The sequence below is a fragment of the Camelus bactrianus genome, chromosome 1, assembly GCF_048773025.1.
Source record: "Camelus bactrianus isolate YW-2024 breed Bactrian camel chromosome 1, ASM4877302v1, whole genome shotgun sequence".
Lineage (NCBI taxonomy): Eukaryota > Metazoa > Chordata > Mammalia > Artiodactyla > Camelidae > Camelus > Camelus bactrianus.
This window is the reverse complement of record NC_133539.1, coordinates 69363436-69384262: the sequence shown is the minus strand read 5'-3', so window position 1 is coordinate 69384262 and position 20827 is coordinate 69363436. Positions and strand designations below refer to the sequence as shown.

Sequence of the window (20827 nt, the reverse complement as noted above, 5' to 3'; positions counted from 1 at the left end):
GTAGGGACCCAGCCAATGACAAATCATGGACTCCGTTACTACAGCCCTCCCAACTTCCTTTTCCTCTCTGTAAAATTGTTCACCTTCCCTTGCCATGTGGAGACATGCAGGTGGTTCACCTTGGTTGCAGACCCCAAATTGCAATTCTCTGCTGATCTTGAATAAACCCATCTTTGCAGGAGAAATATCTTCAGTTTATTTGTTTTAGATCAACAGTACTAAAATTTAAAGGGGGGAAAGGCAAACCAACCTCAGAACCTTACAAGAAATAAACACAGGTGCTTCCAGAGCTGACCTGCAATGTGCCACCTGGCAGGGTGCTAAGACAGCAGGAAGCCTCGATGGGGCTTTTGCAGCTGGTGCTCTGAAAGTGGAGACTCACACAGTACTTGGTGTGACCCACACCAGCACTAGGGTGACCAATTCATCCCTGTTTGTTTCCAGTTTTAGCACTGGAAGTCCCGTATTCCAGAAACCCCTCAGTCCCAGTCAAGCCATGATGGTTGGTCAGCCTAAGATCCAGCACTGAAGGAACACTTTGCATGAAAGCCCCTGAAGCTCATGTCATGTGTAACGGCCATGGCCAAGTGCAGAACGATGGCTTAAGGGACTGTGGAGTGGGTAGAGCTAGGCTGAGTCCTGAGAATGTTCCATGAAGGAGGAATCTGAGAAATGTGCATGGAGACCTAGAGGAGCAGGGCACAGGCCCAGTTGTTACAGGGAGAGTGTGGGCAGTGACTGGCCAGTTCCTGGTGGGTCTTTCCTGGACGGACTCACACAGCGGCATGCATTGGAAAAACATTCCCCTTTGGACATGTGTATAGGGGGACAGGGAGAAGATGGGTTTCTTTGGCAAAAGTTGTATATGTATCTTGTCCTTTATACTGAAGATGTAGAAATTATTGAATGTACTGACTGTATGGTTAAAGTGTAAACTTCATTGAATTGTCTTCCATTTCACTGTTTTCCATTTATTTTAATGAATAACTTACTCATGCATACTAAGAATATAGGCTACTTACGTGGTTCTGGGCTTAGAGTCCCCTAGAAATAGCTTTACAATTATTTTTCTGATTGTATATTGGCAAAATTCTCCCATTTCTGCCTGTTTGTTTTACCCTCTTTTTACTTCTGTTTGTCTGTTTTTGTTTTTGTTTGCTGTGTGGTTATTTGTTTTGTGAGTCTTGAGCCAAGAATCTTCTTAAGACATGTATTAAGGGTTTTCATTTCATATAGTAAAATGCATTAGTTGTTTCTCTGAGTGGTGGCATTATTCCACTTCAGAATTCCAGCCTACGCTGACTGCTGACACCGGGCACTGGCCAGCTGGCTGGTCTCAGAGTCCCTGTCACAGCCCGAGCTTGCAGGCACAGACTGCAAACACCCTCCAGAGGGAAAGTCCAGACCAAGGAATATCGTTCGGAAGATTTATTTCCACGAGAGGGCGCTGTCTACTGTGGAAGGGACAGGGACACTGCTGACAGGAGTCAGGTAAGGAAACTTGACTATTTGCCAGGTTTCCAGTTTATTCTAGAGTCACTTTAGCTCTCCCTACTGATTGAATCAATCTGGCCCTTCCCCCCAGGACTCAGTCAGGGGCTCCGGGGACTCCCTCCCTCCAGGGGAAAGCCTGAGGTCTCTGGTGTAGAGAGGGAGTGGGCAAACTTACACCAAGACGGGAGGGAGAGAGTTCAACTGAGGAAGACTTTACTGGCTTAATTTGGTATTCAGACAATTAGGAGCAATTGCAGGCTTCTTCAAAGGGAAACATAAGAGGAAAACAATATACTCTATTGATTCATTACACATTGATTAAGCAGCCTCTCTGTACGTGAACTTTGGAGGCCCTGGAGAACCACTAAAGCCCAGGGTCCAGCCTCTGCTGGTGGGGTGGGGTTGAGGGGGTGCAGCTTGTGCTGGTGGAGGTGCAGGCTTGTTCCCTCGTACCCTCCCCACTGACCCTGGGCTCAGACTCCTTATCAGCACAGTACCCTATGGGTTTTTTCAATCTATGGGGGTAGGGGATGGAGGTGGGTATACAGGGAGACAGCTTGGGTCATCCCTGGTCCCGTGTTTGTGAAGATGGTTCTGGTTCATGGAATGACCATTCCTAACGGCTGCTAGCTCCAGTACTGAGCTGTTTCCTCCATTCCTGGAGCGTGGCCTCCATCATCTTCTCCCTCCTCCTTTGCACACCTTCTTCTTTGGAAATCTTCTCATGTGCCTCTCCTACCTACACCACAGAGCTGCGGATCTAGACCCTGCCATTGCCTTTTGCAGCACAAAGAGCTGGGGGAGCAGAAGAGCCGCAGCAAAGCAGCCCCTGTGTCATCAGGGACACCAGGTGCATTGTGGCTGCTGCAGACTCAGCACAGGTGCTCTGAAGGATGACTTTTCCCTGGTTTGCGGATTTATTCGAGTGGAAAGTGTTAGAATGGATTGAAATTTAAATCATACTTATTTAAATGTTTAGCAAATTACCTTTAAGCAATTGAAGTAGTTGCAAAAATCAGGGTTGGACAGCCACCCTGCTTATGGCTCAGGGTAACCTGACTGGGGTGGGATGTAGCAGGCAGAGCAGGTGGCCTGTCACAGTGGAACTCACACAGCATTTCATGTTAGACTGAGGAAACATTAATCATTCATATCAAAGGAAGGGCATTGGTGGTGGAATTAGAGCAGAAGCCCCGCCCTCATCCACTCCACTGTGTGCCCTCCTGCCCTGCCTCCAGGTCCTCTGGTCAATAACTTTTCCCTGGACTTATCTTTGAGCTCTTGGACAGAGGCATAGGAATAACAAACTGAATGTTGACTTACATTATATTACATCAGAAAGTAAATCAACCTTGAACTGTTAGTTTCCGATTTTTCACAAAGAGATAATGCTGCCACCCGTCCCTCTCTGTCCAACCTGGTCTCTGTTGCTTTACACTTTCCTGCATAACTGTTTCCTATTCCTTTTTTTTTTTCCTTGAGGGGTAATCAGTTTACAATGCTGTGTTAATTTCTGGTGTACAGCACAGTGATTCCGTTATACATATATGCATCTTCCTTTTCATATTCTTTTTCATTATAGGCTATTACAAGATATTGAATATAGTTCTCTGTGCTATACAGTAGGACATTTGTTTATCTTCCTATTCCTTCTTAAACACAATGCTTCCAAATTTCTTTTGGTTAAATGTTACATTCTCTGTTCACTTCTCAAGATATGCTGTATATTAGCTATTTGCAGTGAGTGGAATTGACTTTCTAACAGCAATCAAATGACATGGGGACAATGAGAGCATACCTCTCTTCTGCAGAGTGCACTGCCTGCCCCTGGGCACCACTGACCCTTGTCCTGGGCACCACTGCCTGCCCTGGACACTGCTGTCTGCTCCCAGGAACTGCTGGTCCTTGTCCTGGGCACCACTCCAACTGATGGACATTGTCCTCTCCTGCCCCAGCTGAGGCCACAGAGCACCCAGGGCCATGTGGAGCTCTGTGCAGACCGTGGGAGAAGGTCTCTTTGCTCTTCTGTGCTATAGACTGTAAACACGCATCAAAACAGAAATGCTTGAACTTCCTGAAGTCCTCTGGGGACAGCCCCTTTTCAGTTCTTTCTCTTACAGATCTCAGAGAATGAGTTCAAAGCAGGGCCAGGCCAGGAGACAAATCTGAGTGACAGACAGGAGGCTTCAGTACCAGGCAGGCCTGTCGATCCTGGCTCTATTTCAAGGAGGTGGGTTCTGCCCCAGAAGGCTCCCCACTCCTCCTGCAGGTGGTGCCCTGTCTCACCAATCCCCAGACACACAGCAACACAGCCTAGGAGGAGGCTGAGGCTCTGGGACTACACAAAACCTACTAGCTATCTATGTAACTCTGTCTCATTTAACTGAGGAACGGGAGCTCCAACTTTTAGAAGCCATGGTGCATTTATATAGGAAAAGAAAAATCAAGGCATGTGGATCAAGTGGCAGAGTGTAATATTTATGAAAATCAAATGAAAATACAACAAAAACTAGAAATAGAACTTTAAATGCATATTTTAGGGTAATGAGGTTGGGGATAGAGACTGTGAGATGCTTAAAAGAAAAATGCCTTTTTCCTTTTATGCTGTCTCTCCTCGGCATGGCCAGGGTATGACTATAGCTAAATTTAGAAGTGCCAACGTGCTTTCTGGACCACTCCAGGCTTCTGTTTGGGGAAACCAACCACTAAGGACTGAAATGAGGACCACTGCAGTATGGAGTAGCAGGCAGAGGACAGGATGTGGACCCTGGTCAGGATTCTGCTTCCACCATGTGCCTGCTGTGCAAATCCCCACACAGAACTGTGTTCTAAAAGGACCGAGAGAGAGAGCAAGTTAGAAGATAGGGCTTCCTGATTGAATTTTTTCTTGGTCTGTGTTTGATCTACCATTTGACACGTTGAAGTATTTTTCATTTTTATTTCAATAAGCATACTTTCCAACGAAAATTTTCTATTTGATTCTTTGTTATATCTGCCTCTCCTGCCTCCCTGCCTTGGTTCATGGTTTCTATGAATAACACGGCTAAATTTAATGTATTCATTGAACAAGCATCTTGCAGAATGGCACCTGGAGGAAAGGACCAAGAAAAGCCTTGAGTAAAGGCTGCCCTGTGAAGGGCCCACGGAGCACCACGCTGTCCCAGCAGAGCTCAGGAACGGGGGCCCCACATTCGCAAGTGTTTCTTACCATTCCCCAAACACAGTCTAGACTGCTCTACCTCTCAACTTCGCCAGCATATTTCTTCCAACCAGACAGCCATACTCTCATTTCTACCTGTCCAAATCCTGCTTATTCTCCATGGTCGAATTCAAAATGCATCCTCATTCATGACAGCTTCTTTCCTCTCTCCTGCCCACCCCAGAGGGGAATTATTCTCCCCCTTCTCCCCTGAATGCCTGCAGGCTTGGTTCCTCTTAGTAACAGGACCAGCTACATGATTTCATGGCTTAATGCAAAATGAAAACATAAGGGCCTTTGTTCAAAAATTATTAAGAGTTTCAAGACAGCCACAGCAGAACATTACCCCCAGCACAGAGCACATTGGAGTGCGAGGCCTGTACCACTGCCTGAAACAGACGCCTGGTCAGTGGCAGGTGCTCACCTGGAGGTGCTCCAGGACCACCAAGCAAAGGCAATTATTTAAATGCCCATGCAAATCCCCTCCCAGGGAAACTCCTGAGTTGCACTCCAGCACCTCCCTGCCTGGCTCACCACCTCCCAGCACTTAGCTGCCAGTCGACTACTCTGACCTGTGCCTACAGCTCCTCATCCCCGCGTCCGGCCTTGTGGATTTCCTCGGGTTGGCCACTAGCACAGGGAACAGGGCAGGATCCATAGGTGCTTTTCCACAATATCACTATCGCCCTCTCTCCTTCTGTTCCCTCCTGTTGCTAGAAGTGACTGACACACGGCTCTCTCTTTGCCAGCATGTTGGCGCAAAAAATGCAGTCACACTCTTCCAGAAATAGTGTTCTATTTCTTCTCTCTAAGTGGTAATATTCTTACCCGATGCTAGGAATATTAAGTGTATAATCTCATGCAATGCTCTCCACAATGCTTTGAAGTATGCACTGCTATTGTTAAGCCTTTCGCAGATGAGTAAACCAACTCAGAGGGGTTAAGTCAGTTGTCAAAGGTGACAAAGTTAAGGAGCCCTCACTCTTAGTCACTGGGCTCCGTTGTGTCTGCACGGGCTAACTGAAGGCACAGACCGTATCTTAGCCACATGGTATTCCCCACGGTACCTTTTCTGCTTTCAGTACTACTGTGTTACTGGGGTTATTAAGAGCTCCCATTTATCAGGAGCATGCCAGGCCCTATGCTGAGTGTTTGCAATCTTATCTCATTAAATCTTCCTCACATCTTTACTAGCCTAGTTTTGTTGCTAGATGAAGAAACGAAGGCTTAGCGTAATCGAATCTCTAGTTAGGTCACACAGCTAATAAAGTTTTGAAGAAACGCTACCAGCTGAGAGGCTTGCCGGATTCAAGACAAGTGGAGACGTGGTCTCTCTTACAGGTCATCCACTAGCCTCACACACTTCCCCCTCAGCAACGAGAAGTCTAATCAAGACAACCTCTGGAGAAGAATGGCCTGTTAGTTTGCTGGTTATTCACTGTTAATCCTTTTGAGAGTCCAGATAAGTCTCTGGAAACTGGGAGAAACCTCCTGTCCTACAAGTGGCAAGTGGCCCACCGTGTCCCCTCCTAGTAGTCGCTGAGCTGTCCTTCGCCCACTCACACGTGTGCGTACCCATGTCCACGCTGCTCACCTGCACTGTTCGGCTCCCAATCCCAAGATGATTCATTTTATTTTTTAACCATTGGTGCGTTTTGTCTATTCAATAAATGATAAAGTGGTCTCAAAACTAAGTCACCTGAGAAGCCGAAGGAACAGAGAGGCTGGTGGCCCGAGAAGGGTGGCAGACTCGAACACGGATGTCTCTAAATGCCTAGGGCCCAACACATGGACCAGGGAATCAATTTCATCTGTGTGGGTCCTGAAAGGAGACTCTGCATCCGTTGGCAAGGTAACAAGGTGGGCAGGTGTTGGCGTGAAATGAAGGAAACTAGTAACTTTCGAGTTACTAGAGTGATTCATAATAAACGGGCTGCCACAGGGGTGGAGAGATACCTGTATCTGAATGTCCTCAGGCAGACTCCAGACACTGGAAGGGGCTCTGAGTTGAGTGGGAGTCTGGCCAGGAGCCCCTCAGTGATCACGTACAGAGCTCAGTCTGTGCTGGACAGGAGGCAGGTGCTGGGGATATAAGATTGAAAATGACATAAACACTGCTGTCCTCTGAGAACCGTCTCAGCTCAGGATTGTGTTCCCCTGTATTTAACGCAGGCTGAGGGCAGGAACACAGCTTACACTTCTCTCGTGTGTGCACAATAACTAGCTTAGTGCTGTGGAGACAGACCCAAGAGTGAGCATCTGAAGACAGGAGGGACACCTTCCATCTGTGTATCCTTAGCACCGAGCACAATGGACATGTCCAAGAAATAGTTTTGATGTTAACGGATGTACATCCAGAGACTACTCAATACAAGTCAATAAATGGATCCAAAGAACCTACAATATTAACTCACTATCAAAAGGACCCATTCCAAACTCCAGGAAATGTCCAAATTTACTAAGGGGCAGTGAGCTGCTTGATTCCAAAGGTCTCAGTATAACCAGACGACCCTTGGACAGTAAGGCCACAGCTCCTCTGAACCTCTCCGTGTCCAAAGGCCCCAGACGGCACACCAAGGGGCTCATTAGAAGACAATGGTTTCACCACTCACCTTCTTGTCTGAAGAGTGCCACTCACTCTGAAGATATCAAAAGGTGATGACAGAAACCAGCAGGAGAGATGGATGTGATTCTCTGCACTGAAAAACATTTAACCAGAAATGATGTAATCATTTACCTTTTATTTACTTCCTAAACCTGAGGTAGAGATAATTTCAACACCAGCTGAGTCATCCCCAAAACCAACAGGTAAAAGTCTTTCCTGCAAAATTGATTTTTTAGATATTTTCCACTGACTGAAATTAGATGGGTAAACTAGCTTTTTAAATTCTTTTAATTGTTAACCTAACATACATTTTCTTATTTCTTTTGCTTTTCTTCAAATACAGCAGATAGCTATATTTCCTGTTATTAAGAAAAATGATTTATTCACTTACAGGCAGTGCCCAGGCGCCAACCCTCCTCGGCTTTTGGGGGACCTTATATTCTTTTGGCTTGAGGTTAATAGAGAAAAAGTAATTGGGCTAAATCCAGGCTCCACTACTGTGTGATTTGGGCAAGTTGCAGAACCTCTCTGAGTCTTCATTTCTTCCTCTGTAAGGAAGGGAAGATGAGAAGAGCACAGCCCTCCTGGAGCTATGAGGATTGAAGCACAATGCCTCTTACAGAATGAGGAATCGATAGCATTTGCTCTGATGATGACATTTTCTGGAGGAGAAGCTGTTCCAGCCTCCTAAAATCCAAATCTCCCCATCCTTTCTTTTATGCTAAAATGGTTCTCTCTTTTGTGAGACAGACTGAGTGGGTGTCAAGGCCACACTAAGCAGCATGTAGGAGGAAGTCTTCTTCCAAACAAAAGAGAATGAAATGTTTCCCATAGTTTCCTGTGTGATAATGAAAGCCTCCTGCAAGAATCACCGTGTTCTGGAGGCTGATTCACACAGATGTTCAACAGCCAAATGGTAAAAAAAGAAAAAAAAAATTTCCTTGAAAGAGTAGAAAGATTTAATGAAGTACAAACTCTTTTTTCTATTCTGGTCTTGATCATGCCCCTTCCCCAGGGCTGGGACTAGGATCCAGCAAAGGAGAGGACTAAGGCACCCATTTTAAGGAGGTGGGACCCTGAGAATATGCACCTCCTTAAATTTTACCCCTGCACCCTCTCCCCTGCCCCTCCCTACTCCAGGCCCTGCTGTCCCCCATTTATTCCCTCATGTGCATTCCTTTTCAGGGTTTGGATTTTCAGAGCCAGGTCACAGTTATAAACGCAGGATTGGTGGTCAGCTTACCAAGCCCCTTCTCCACCCAAGAAAGGAAGTGATCACCTTTGATCACTGTGGTCTAATACTTTTTGCCATGTTCGGCTCAGAGCAATGCCTCCCAACTTTGGTGCGTTGGCACTGAGTACAAAGGGCTCTACCATATGACTTCCAGGGCAACTGGTGCTCAGTTACCTTTGTAAGAGTTCTGATGGGTCCTTGGAGAAGGGCAATTTGCATTCCGTGGACCGATGTTTGACACTGGAGATATAAATGCCGATCTCTCTCCACAGAATATACGCTGTGATCATTTCATATACCCTATAGTTCTTTTCTGATCAGATGTTGCTGGACCAAGTGATTCAAGGGCAGCTCCTTTGGGGCAGATGGTGCCTTCTCCTCACTCTGTGTCCAGGCACCTGGAGTTCAATACATACCCACAGGAATGAAGATACACCAGGCTTATCAGGAATTAATGCTTAGCTTCTTAGGGCCTAGGCCCTTTAAGTACGAGAAAGGGCAGAGCCAGGGATCTGGCCCAAAGATTTAAACACCAACCACTGCCACTTCCTCTCTGCAAAAACCAATTGTTCCTCTGGCTTGTGCTGACGTGCACCTGTTCATGTCCTGTTTTGCGAGAGGCTGGGTTTCTAGCTCTCACCTGAGCTCTCGCTGCCTGACTCAGTGCTTCCCCACTTCTAGCTCTGTCCGTCCGTTCCGAGACCCATGTCCTTCGGCAGGACCCCGACAGAACCAACCCCCAGCAACTTTGACCCTACGCTTGCCGCAATGCTTCTTGTCCTGGCTCCTGACTGGCAACTATTAAAGCTGAATTCTGCCTTGGAAGTTTGAATGCACTGCTGCCCCAGTGGAGAGCCCTACTGACAAGTGCAGGGGACCTGGTCGCATCCTCAGCTGCCATCTTGGAACTCCGCCATGGGCCGCATGGGGCTCCACACAGCAAGCTCTGCCCAGCACCCTGCTGCCACCTCCTGGAGGTTGGTGATCCTCTCAGATCTTTGGGACTGCTCTTCCCAACAGGCTCTAATAAGCCCCTGTTATCCTCAATATGCTAACAGGCATTGCTTTAATGCAGTGATGTGGCTTTCAAAGAAAAATGCACAGGTAAGTCATTAAAATAATGAGACGGATGACCAGAAAGTGGAGTAAATGCTTATCTCCTCTTGCTCTGCCAAGAAGCTGGAGCCAGGTGGATGAAACTGAGCCACGATCTCTCATGGGTACATGCATTCAGAGTGTGAAAATCTTTCAAAGTTTGCAAGTGCTGTCATCGGGCATGCTTGAACACCTATAGCCTCCCTTTGGCATCCTTTGCTACAGCTTTCTTGGAAAACATATCAAAAGGTCATCTGGTTTTTTCTTGACTGTCAGTAAGTAAATGGCAACCTTTCTTTCTCCAACTGAAAAAAATTTAAATAAGAGACCATTTTATTCATCTTGACAGCAATGCTATTTTAGTTTGAGAATTAGACACATAGAATAGTTGATTAAAGTCAAAGATATTCATAAAATACAATAAAAAAGAGTTCCGACGGTTTCCCCATGTCTAAACTCCCAGAAAACTCAGCATGGAAACAGTAGCAGAGGAAAAGAGAAAACAGCTGGTCTGTCAACACACACCAGTTAAATGGAAGGGAAGAAACTGGCGTAGCCTTTCTGATAAGCAATTGGGCCAGAGAAATTAAGAGTTTCATTGTAATTGACTGTACTTCAATAAATAAATAAATAAAATTAATTTTAAAAAAGAGTTTCAAAAATGTCCACATCGTATGAATAAAAAATTTCACTAACAAGACTCTATCCCGAAAAAATAACTAGAAAGCCAACGATTCCTGAATAAAAACCTTCATTGCAACTTTGTCTATTAGAGTGTTCAACTGAGAACAAAATAAATGTCCAAAAGAAGAGAATGGTTAAATAAACTATGATACACACAACAGATCATACGTAGTCATTATAAGCATGTTTTTTCAAGTCTATTTAATGACATGGGAAAGTATTCAATTTACAATGTTAAATGAAAAAAGAATACAACGTTGGCCATGAGTATGATTGTACTATACTAAAACTGTATTAAAATATTAAGTCTTTGTGTAGAAAAAAACATGGAAATGCACCAAAACATTAACACTGTTTATCTCTGGGTAATGAGACTGTGGATGTTTTGTTTCCCCATTTATATGTGGTAGGATGACAGGTGAGATGTTAATTGCTCTTTACTACATGCTTTGTTTCTCCAGCATCAGCAAAACAGGACAATACCTGGTGCTTTAGAAACTGCCACCCGTCAAAGATCCAAGAACAAAAGAAATGCTCCAAGTATAAGACAGAAATGATCAGAAAGGATGGTCAGACAGACCTTTTTTTCCCCCTCTCCCGACCCTCGGGTTGAGATGGCAATAGAACCACCCCTAGAACAGCGTGGGGATCCCACAGCAGAGGAGCCCGGAGCTGCACGTTGTGGGTGGGGAAGGGGAAGGGGCACACGGGTAGCACAAGGAGACGTCAAATCCCAGGGAGAAGCCCCCGGAGTAGCAGGGCGGCTCTAGAGCAATGGAGGGGCCTTGACGGCAGCATCTAAGCAGGTGAGCCTGAAGGCAGCTTCAGGAAGCCCCCGCAGCCTGGGCGGGCACAGCAGCCGCATTTCCCCAAGCTTAACGAGGGTAGCGCTGAGCTGAGAAAAAGCCTGTGGTCCAGACAGGGTCCCACAGCTGAGTAAGGGAACCCTGATAGCAGGATGCAGGACGACTGTCTTGCTATGGGTTAGATGGGGGCAAGCCGGACCTGCCAGGTGGATGTGTCTGGGGACCACATGAGAAAGGCTACCTGGCAGAAGATCTAAGGCAAAGCTGGACACCCCTCTCTGACCTTGGCTAAGGTCAAGTATTAGCATAAGTCTCCTCCTTTCCACTTCAGGCTTTCTTCTTACCCCAGTGGGGAGAAGAAGCATAAGGGCAAACCTAACTTGGACTGCGTTTCAACCCAAGCATGTGGGAAATCAGCTACTTGGGAGTGATTAGATCATATTTTCACAAAAGAGGGATCAGAGTCAGAAATTCAATTGTGTTACGGAAAATAAATTTATATTTATATGCTGAACCTTATGACATTTCAAATAAGTACTCACTGTATATATTTTTGTGATTTTCAAATTCTTAGTAATGACCATATTTTGTATTTTAAATGATTATTTTAAAGAAAAGCATAGCAGCCACGAAAAGGTGCTGGTGAGTCAAGACCCTGAAGGACGTGGGGCATACGGCCAATGGGAAGTGCCCTAGTTCTGAGGCTCATCCTGCTGGGTGACCAGAGCTGGTTTTGTGTCTCCGAGGGCCAGGACCCCCGCCTCTCAGAGGGAACGCGGAGTCCTGATTTCCCCTTCTGGGCCTCTGGTGCTCAGGTTCTGTATGAGTGCGTGAGCGGCTGGGAGCGAACGTGAAAACAGTGCTTACACCACCTTCTCCGCCCATCACGGGCTCCCCTCACTGACCTCCCTCCCCCCAGCAAGTCAATATTATCAAGCTTCCCTGAGGAAACCCCCCGCCCCTTTTTAAACCAAGTTTTGTTCTCTGAAGCAACAGCAAACAACAGAGCAAATCCACCCCCACACGAAGATGACCTCTAAGTATTTGGAGGACACGTTGGTCTCTGCATTAGGGCTTCTGAGCTCCAAGCTAAACCAAGCTGGGCCCTCGTATGATATTTTCCAAGCCTCTCGCTATCTCGCCCACCCTTCCTTGGGGGTCATACTTGGGATTGTCAAGGGTCACTTGAGAGGTGGGCCAGAACCAACACTGTGCCCTGTGCTCTGGCCACCAAGGCTCACTCGAATTCTAAAGCTCTGAAGGGCCTGAAGGAGGCATCTGCATTCCTAGTGCCCCCACAGAGTCCCAGCCAGCAGGGCAGGACTCAGACCCAGAGCTTTGCTGTTCAGCAAGGGCTCCCCCCGTTGCACTCATCCACTGGCTGGCAGCATGGGTCGCGGGAGCACGGGGTCACTGGGGACACATGGCCACTGGTGCCAATCATGCTCAGCCACCCAGGAGACCCAAGTCAGGGTGTGTCCATGCAGGGTACTGGCTATGGGTCTAGAGAGAAGGGGCCGAGGGAGTGGAGAAGCTCTGCTGGCCGTAGCCCTCCTGGCCCTGACGCAGGAAACCCTCCTCTCCCCATCCCCAGCTTTAGGCAGAAATCTCTCCCTTCCTTTCTTCTTTCCTCCAAGAATCTCACCCAAGATCTTGGCATCTCCCGTGGCTCTCCCACTCATTCTAGATCATTGGTACCTTTGCTGCATCTGTGGGCCCTGTTCTTCCTCCAGGAGATCACTGTCTCTGACATCAGAGGATTTTATCAAATTGCTGAATATCCCTGCTTCCCTGCCCCCTACCCTGCCCCCAACCACAGATCCCATGGCGTGCTCAGCTCAGCACTCCAAGGCCAGCTGTGCTGGCCCCTCCTCACCTCCGTGCTCACCCCTTCCTCTCAGCTGCCTCCTCTCTTTGCTGCTGTTATCATGTTCTGACTCTGGATCATCCCCCAGCCCACCCCCAACCTGCCACCCGCCTGCTCCCAAACAGCATTGACTTTGGCAGATTTCTTGGAGGCTCTGCGATGTCCTAACCTGTTTGCTTTTCCAGGACTGGTGTTTGCAGAGGGTATTTTTTTGGAACCAGAACAGAAATCATCCCACATCCTTACGCAAGTCTTCCGCAGGCTCCAACAGATATATAAAGCCTTTGGACCCTCCATTAGTCTAACTGTCCCAGCAGAGCTCCTGGGTTGGTCCTGAAGTCTCCAGCCACCTGCCTGCCTACCTGCCAAGACCTGTGCGGGGCAGCCATGAAGTCCCTCATCCTGCTCTTTTGCCTTGCTCAGCTCAGCGGCTGCCTCTCTGTCCCACATGGCCCGATGCCGGGTTATAGGGAGCCGGCCTGTGATGACCCAGAAACAGAGCAAGCAGCCCTGGTGGCCGTGGACTACATCAACAAGCGCCTTCTTCGGGGCTACAAGCACACCTTGAACCAGATTGACAGCATCAGGGTGTGGCCGCGGGTAAGTGAACCTGCGTGGAGCTCAGCTGATTCTTCCAAGGAGGGAGGCAGAGGGTAGGAGGAGGGCAAGACAGGAGACACTCTGCTCCGCAGTCATGGGGTCTCAAGGAGGGCACTGGACGGGGTTGGGAGGTGTGAGGAGGAGAAAAGGCTTCATTCAAATGATATTCTAAAGATCAGAGGTAGAAAATATGGCTTTTAGAATTCGGACCCAAGAGACTGGATTCTAGTTGCCAAATTACCACTGAGTAGAAATACACTTCTTTCTCTGGAGAAAGACTGAGAATGAATGAAACTAGCATTTGCTAAGTGCCTTTCGTATATATCGTCTCCTTAACCCCACTCAGTCTTGTGGGGTATTCTCCTTGTCTTACATAAGAAGAAACCGAAGGTCTGACATATTAGGGCTTTTCTCTTTTTAGCCCAAGTCATATAATTAGTAAGCAAAGGGCTGGGATTCAATTCCAGACCTGTGGTCCTTCCTCTACACTATCTGCCTCCCCAAAAAAGGCACTCACCTCCCAAAGAGAAATCTTGGCATGAGTGGATTCAGTCCTTACATGCTAGACAAGAAACCAGTGCCATCTGAAGCTGGTGAGAATGACGATCAAACTTGGGGATCAGCTGAGAGATTTGGAGAGGTAGAGGAAGGGTGTCTGTCTACTGCCTATTTTGAAATCAGATTTTATATCTGATGAAGGATCATGCTTTCAGCCAACATTGATTCCAAGCCTTCGATGGGCAAGAACAGTGCTGGGTGCTATGGGAGACATTAGTTTGAGTCATAAGAAATTTCCATTTTTGTACATTAAAAGCAGTCAAATACTGGCGTGTTAATGATTCAACCTAGTGCGAAGGTGAGAAAAAGACAGTTAGTGCCCATAAGAGATTTATAATCTAGGAAGGAAAATAAGGTAAACCTCAGGATGTCTGGATTGACTCTGACATCTGACCTCATAATGGGACAAAATATTTGAAATTACGATTGTTGGCACAATGAACTTTAGGAGTACTGAAACCACATTGCAGCACAATGATGGTTCAGAGGAAATACTGATCAATTCAGGGAAAATAATACACAATGTGCATATCTGAGGGAAATGTAATGAACAACGTTGCGATTTTCACTGACACGGGGCTTGAAAGTTACTCCTTGAGAAACCCAGGAGCACCTGGTTCCTATTCACTGTAGCTCTGAGTGTTTTCAGGAAGTTAACTTGGGCACATGTGCACGTCCTAAAACACTGCTTCCTCCAGGAGAGGAGATTGGGAACTAGTGAGGCAGAACTGAAACAAGGAAGCAAGCAGAACTGGGCTGGAAAAAAAATTCAAAAAAGAGTTACTGTACTTCTGGCTTTTCCGGAATTTGAAGAAAAGATACAGAAACAGGTGATCTGGCAGGAACAATTCCAAGGAGTCTTACAAGCTCCCCTACCCCAGCCCTCCCCACTACTTCTTCCCCTCTGTGCTAGAATCTTCCTTTGTCAGAGGGAGGCTCGGCTTCCCTTTCATCATCAGCAGGGGGCAGTAGGGAGCAGCAACTTTGCATCCAGTCATCCGCAAGACAAAAAGCCACAGACAACTTTTCCTTTAGGAAGGAAAAGAAAATGGGGAAGGAAAGAAAGTAGATGTTGAGAAGGAAGGAAGAAGTGGAGGGAGGTATGGAGAAGATAATGGAGAGGCAGTAAGTTATTCTCCTACACCACCTGCTTGACCAAGAAAAATCCAAAGCTGTCTTTTTCAAAATCCTGCTTGAAGGGTAGAATTTTATAAGTATGAACACTCACGTTTAGATTCCAAATACAGCTCAGAGTGATGACCGTGGTTACATCAACCCGCCCAAGCCCACTCTGCCTTCCTTCTCACCCCTTCCTACCGGGCAGGGTGGAGGGAGGAAGTGGGTTCAAACCCAGTGGGGTGCACACTTGGGTTTGCTCGGCAGGCCCAGGCTGCTCACCTCTTCATTCTCTGTGTCCACAGCAGCCCACGGGAGAAGTGTATGAAGTTGAAATAGACACGCTGGAAACCACCTGCCACGTTCGGGACCCCACACCCCTGGCAAACTGCAGCGTGAGGCAGATGAAAGAGCATGTGAGTGTCCCTCCTAGGGTGACTGTGAGGGGAGCCCCAGCCTGGTTTGCTGTGCCTCTGCAAAGAGCAGGCCTCTTTTATCCAACTTCCTGGCCTGCCTTTATGGCTAGCCTGTGCAGTTTCTAAAATTGCCATTTGATGGCGCCTCCCCTGGGGCCGATTTTTACCACACTTCACTTTTTTGTTGTAGCCCTCCCTGAAGTCAGAGAGTGTAATGTTTCGATATCACTCCATGCAGGAGATTTTTTTGAGGCTTACCTTTGACATCCATGCCTGAGGGTTCTGTCCCCCTACCCTGCCCCCTGCCCCACCTCCCTGGGAGGGCCCTCACTGTGGGTTTCTTTCTCCAGGCGGTGGAAGGAGACTGTGATTTCCATGTGCTGAAACAGGATGGCCAGCTTTCCGTGCTGTCTGCAAAATGTGATTCCAGTCCAGGTAGAGACGATTATTCTCCTTATGATGTTTACCTTGTAGAGAGAGTGAGGAAGGAATGGGAATTGTTTTCAACGGGAGTAGTTCTAGACACGTTGATGGTGATGAAAAGGAAAAGCCAAATTTCCTGGATTTGGGATGTTTTAAGGAAGCTGTTCTCATCAAAGGTGAAAATCGCCCCCTGGTGAGAGGGGATCCTGCAAAAATGCCCATATGACAGGACTCACATGAAGGTTCAGAAAGAAGCAGAGACTTTGCCTACAGCCATTTGGAGCATGTCTTAGCCCTTTTAAATCAGCAGAGCTGGGGCAAATGCTGCAGAGAACTACAGCCCAGAACTAGGTTGATTTCTTCTCTCTGTGCATAGATTCTGCCGAGGATGTGCACAGGGTGTGTCCAAACTGCCCCCTGCTGGCCCCGCTGAATGACAGCCGGGTGGTGCACGCAGTAGAGGTTGCACTGGCTGCCTCCAACGCCCAGAGCAATGGCTCCTACTTACAGCTGGTGGAAATTTCTCGGGCTCAATTTGCGGTAAGACTGAGACCCTGCTGATGGATTGGGCAGTTTGATGGCACTTTGGGAGTAAATGTGATGAAGCAGGGGTGAGGGACAGAGTGGGTACAGGGACAGCAACAGGAAGGCAAGAAGGGAGAAAAGGGACAGATAGGGTCCTGAGTGCCCTGAGGACCCACAGGACCATCAGCTCCTCCCTAAGCCACTTTAACATAAAACCTCCAGATGCTGTATGTCCCCAGTTCCTTGGTTCTTGTTATCACCAGGGTGGGAGTTCCCACTTTATCCAGAGCACGCACCGTATAAAGCGCGTGTAATTCATGGGTCTCCACTTGGCCATCGCCCACCACCACTGAACGTCTGTAGCACTCTCGTAATTGATACTTATAAAGGCACAGATATACTTAAACAGATAGGCATATGATGGTAGAATCCTAAATGCCTTTTGAATCACTGAAAAAAAAAAAACCTAATAGTACTGTGACTAGGTTAGCACATTTGAATGCAACAGAATTCTAGTATTTAAAAAAACTGGTATTCTGGATGCCAGCCATCACATTCTTGGAATTACACTGTATGGGTAGTAATTTTATGCACCAGACTATGCGATTCTCAGAACACCTCCACCCCAGACTATATCAATAACAGATATTTTATTATTGCAACTGTCCATATGCTCCAAGAACTATAGGATAGAAAAGCATAAATATCTTCCATATTTTGGTTTATATTTTTTCATTTGACCTGGCTATCTAAAATACGTGGGAGAGGTATTCATTTCTTTACTTTCCCACCCCTTCTTGGAGGAACCTGAATCTTGGGTCTCAAAGTGCAGGTCCACAAGGGAAGTGTGGTGGGAGGCAGGGATCCCACTCAGGTCAGTGTAAGGTCAGCCCTCTGGGTTCCTGCTTCCTATCTGAAAACTAACCTCTGCTCTGAATGATGGGCAGTGGATAGCTGCACCTCCTTCAGAGAAGACCCAACCCCAACTTCTGGATACAAGCCCTCAAAGCCCAATGTCACTATGACTGCCCTATGTGAGCCACTGGGGGCGTATTTCCTGGCCACACAGCATGGTCTCTGTGAACGGTGCTCCCTGGACTATGCAATGCCGTGTCCCTCGCTATTTCGCTCTGGCCTCTCCTTCCCTGCCTTTTTCCTGCTCAGTCATGTTGCTTCATGAACAGCTTCATTTATCCTCATCAGCCTCTTCAAGCTGCTGCTGTCTATGTGGAGTTTGCAGTGGCTGCCACTGACTGTGTCGCCAAAGATGTCACGGACCCAGCCACGTGCAACCTGCTGGCAGAAAAGGTGAGCAGGCCAGGTGTTGTGTCGGCGAAGCAGGTCATGGAACAGAACATCCTCAGAGCGAGTTTGTATCTTGGAGCTGTGGAAAAGAGAACAGTGCGGAATACCCACTCCCTGTGAGGGCTGGGTCATGCCAGGCCATCCTCTGGGCTGTCATCTCCCCTGCTTAAGAGCTGTCACCAAATCTTCTCACCCACAGGAGTCCCCTGGAGTCAGAGAGGCTATTTCCTAATTAAGAGAAGTCATGCCAGGCTGCTGAGAGTCTAAAGTGTAGATTCCCTAGATATATCTCTGATATGAAATCTTTCAAGTCCTGAAGCCAATAATGCCCAGTTCCAGGAATTGAGCCTAAAGAAATCATTGCGTTTGACAGAAATATATCTATAAAGATGATTTATCACAGATACAAAATGACCCCAAAAGATCTAAAAGTCCAACAGGAGGGAGTCATTGAATAAAATATGGTACCTCAGTACATAGAAAAATTAGATACAAATATTATAGATACAAAATAGATACAAAAATTATGTTTTCAAAGGATAAAGAATAAGAGAATGCTATCATTATAGTATGTGAAACACAGTGTGTACGATGATAGTCACAGTGATCCCAATTTTTAAATGATTATTTAATAGTATTTAAAAATAAGAAGGAAATACATCGATGTTAACAGTTCTCCTGGGTCATACCATTTCTGAGATTATGGTTGATCTCACTCTCAAAGCATTTCTGTATTTTCTACACTCTTTGTAAATTATATATTGTATATGTATATATCCTCTATAAGCAGAAACCATAAACTTTAGGGAAAAGTTGTTTTTTTTTAAGGAATTAAGAATTTAAGGTTTTTTTTTTCCCCTTGACGTGTTGGAGTATCAGTGAAATGGAGAGAAACCCACTTTTTGAACCAGTTCAAATAACTCCTCTCTTTCTGTGCACAGCAATATGGCTTCTGTAGGGGGACATTCATTGAAAAAGTTGGCGGTGGGGAAGATGTCACTGTGACCTGCACCTTGTTCCCAACACAGGTAGGGCATCATGGATGTACCTCCCCTCATCTTCAGACTACATTGACCCCTTAACATGTCTGCCCAGCGTTAGTAATGACAGGGCATTTGCCGCCTGTCCTTTTGAGCTCCACAATATAAATGGAGCTTGGGAATGTGAAATCATCAACAAATGGAAGGATGTTTCAGCCATGCCCTTCTCTCCCACGATCTTGTTGTTACAGGGCAGAACCGTCCTGGGTATAGTTGACAAGGCCACGTTTTTATTGGCAGGGCTGGAGAATGGGGGTTATTGGGGGTGGGATAGTAAGAGTGGTTTCTGAGTCTGAGAGACCAGGGGGCCAGATCGGCCTGACAGCTCCCGGGTGGCTGCAGTTGTCGATGAAAAGGGTGACGCTGCTGGTGAAGATTAGCCATAAGGTAGGGTCCTTTTGCTCGTGGGACGTGAGTGTAAATCTACTGTCCCCAAAACAACGGGCGAGAAAAGGGCTACCACAGGCCAGTTACCCCTCTCCTGTAGCTCTGATGACCATCCTTTGTACTTAGGTAGTTCTTTTTTGCCAGATTTCTTGCAAATAAACATTATTATTATGGGCGAATTGGGTGGGGCTCCAATTAGCTCCAAAGCTAACCTCAGGAAACCGTCCTTTCTCCAGCCTGTGATCCCGCAGCCCCAGCCAGAGGCACCTACCCCGGTGGCGGAGGCAGACGCGCTCGGGCTTGAGCCAGTTGTCCAGCCCGAGCCGGAACCCCTGGAGATGATTCCCCCGAACCCCATCCCCGAGCCGCTGAACCGGGCGCACTACGACCTGCGCCACGCCTTCGCGGGTGTGGCCTCAGTGGAGTCGTCCTCAGGGGAAGCATTCCACGTGGGCAAAACACCCAAGGGGGTGCTCCCTGGCATTCCTGCTGCTGGCGGTCTAGGCCCAGTGATCCGCCCTTGCCCCGGGAGAATCAGATACTTCAAGATCTAGAAGACGGTCAGAGATGTGAAGGTTTAGCCCAGAGAACATAGCCACCATTTTGTCCTAGTATGAGTATGGGTGGGGGCCTTGTCTGTTGTCACAGCAAGTGCTACATGTGGTCTAGGTTAATATCAAGTCTTGAATCTCAACTTCTCAGTCTTCAGAGGACAGAAGCAGAAGGGGTGATAGTTATGTTTGATTGAAGGCATAAGGTGAGCAACTTGATTGTCATTGTTTTGATGCTAAGCCACCACCATTGTGTTCTCGACCTTCTCTTGAACTCACAAAAATAATTGGAACTATGACTTTGAGAGGTGCTCATGCCAGGTTTATATCCACTTGTTAATAAAAAATGCCTGAAGGCCCTTTCTTAATAAAGAAGGTTCTAAGCTGAAATGTGGTCATGATTTTTGCCTACTTCACCCAAGCTCACATCTGTGGTCTTTTTTTTGTTTGTTTCCTGGGCTAAGCTGATTCACCTTTCACTTCTCATGGCCCTCATTATACAACCAGGTGTCTACAACAGCCTGGGAGGGTCGTAGGGAGGATCAAAGAGATGCTAGAAGTATATGCTTGGATCCTTCTTGACTCATTCTTGGTTCTCACTGTCTTCCCTGTCTGCTTCCTCTTCCTATCCTCTGAATTTGGTGGCTTCAGAAGATTATGTCCTTGAACTTCTCTTAAATGTGTACTTTCTGCTTGGCAAGTCCATCCTTTCTCGTCATTGAAACTCTAGATCTTATACAGATAATTTCCAAGTTTATAGCTCCAGCTCGGGCCTCTTTTTTGAATTCCAACACTGCATTTCCAAATGTCTCCAGGAGTTCCTCACTTGGATTTACCTAGGACAGTTTCCTATGTGATTTATTTTATCTAAGAGATGCATATCTGAAGACTTAGCAGTATTCAAAATGTGCATATTTCAGAA

The 20827-nt window shown here is 46.9% G+C and overlaps 2 protein-coding genes across 3 annotated transcripts in view; one reads left to right on the top strand and one right to left on the bottom strand.

Annotated features, from left to right (window-relative positions):
• TBCCD1 (TBCC domain containing 1) overlaps window positions 1-13058 on the bottom strand; it is a 61946-nt gene extending 48888 nt beyond the window's left edge. The window contains exons 1-4 of the mRNA XM_045519761.2: window positions 12994-13058; window positions 8707-8930; window positions 7306-7392; window positions 6650-6775 (exon numbers count right to left, since the gene is read on the bottom strand). The gene's annotated coding sequence lies outside the window, so the exon portion shown is untranslated. The remainder of the gene's footprint in view (window positions 1-6649; window positions 6776-7305; window positions 7393-8706; window positions 8931-12993) is intronic.
• A 215-nt stretch (window positions 13059-13273) lies between these two features.
• Window positions 13274-20295, top strand: AHSG (alpha 2-HS glycoprotein). 2 transcript variants are annotated; one of them, XM_074366498.1, is made up of 7 exons: window positions 13274-13584; window positions 15567-15674; window positions 16025-16109; window positions 16474-16637; window positions 17826-17930; window positions 18869-18955; window positions 19591-20295. In XM_074366498.1, the coding sequence occupies exons 1-7, from the start codon at window positions 13372-13374 to the stop codon at window positions 19906-19908; spliced, it is 1080 nt and encodes a 359-aa protein (XP_074222599.1). In that variant the 5' UTR covers window positions 13274-13371; the 3' UTR covers window positions 19909-20295. The 2 variants fall into 2 exon arrangements, with proteins under 2 accessions (XP_074222599.1, XP_010957666.2); XM_010959364.3 differs by having other exon boundaries at window positions 15564-15674.
• The last annotated feature ends 532 nt before the right edge of the window (window positions 20296-20827 follow it).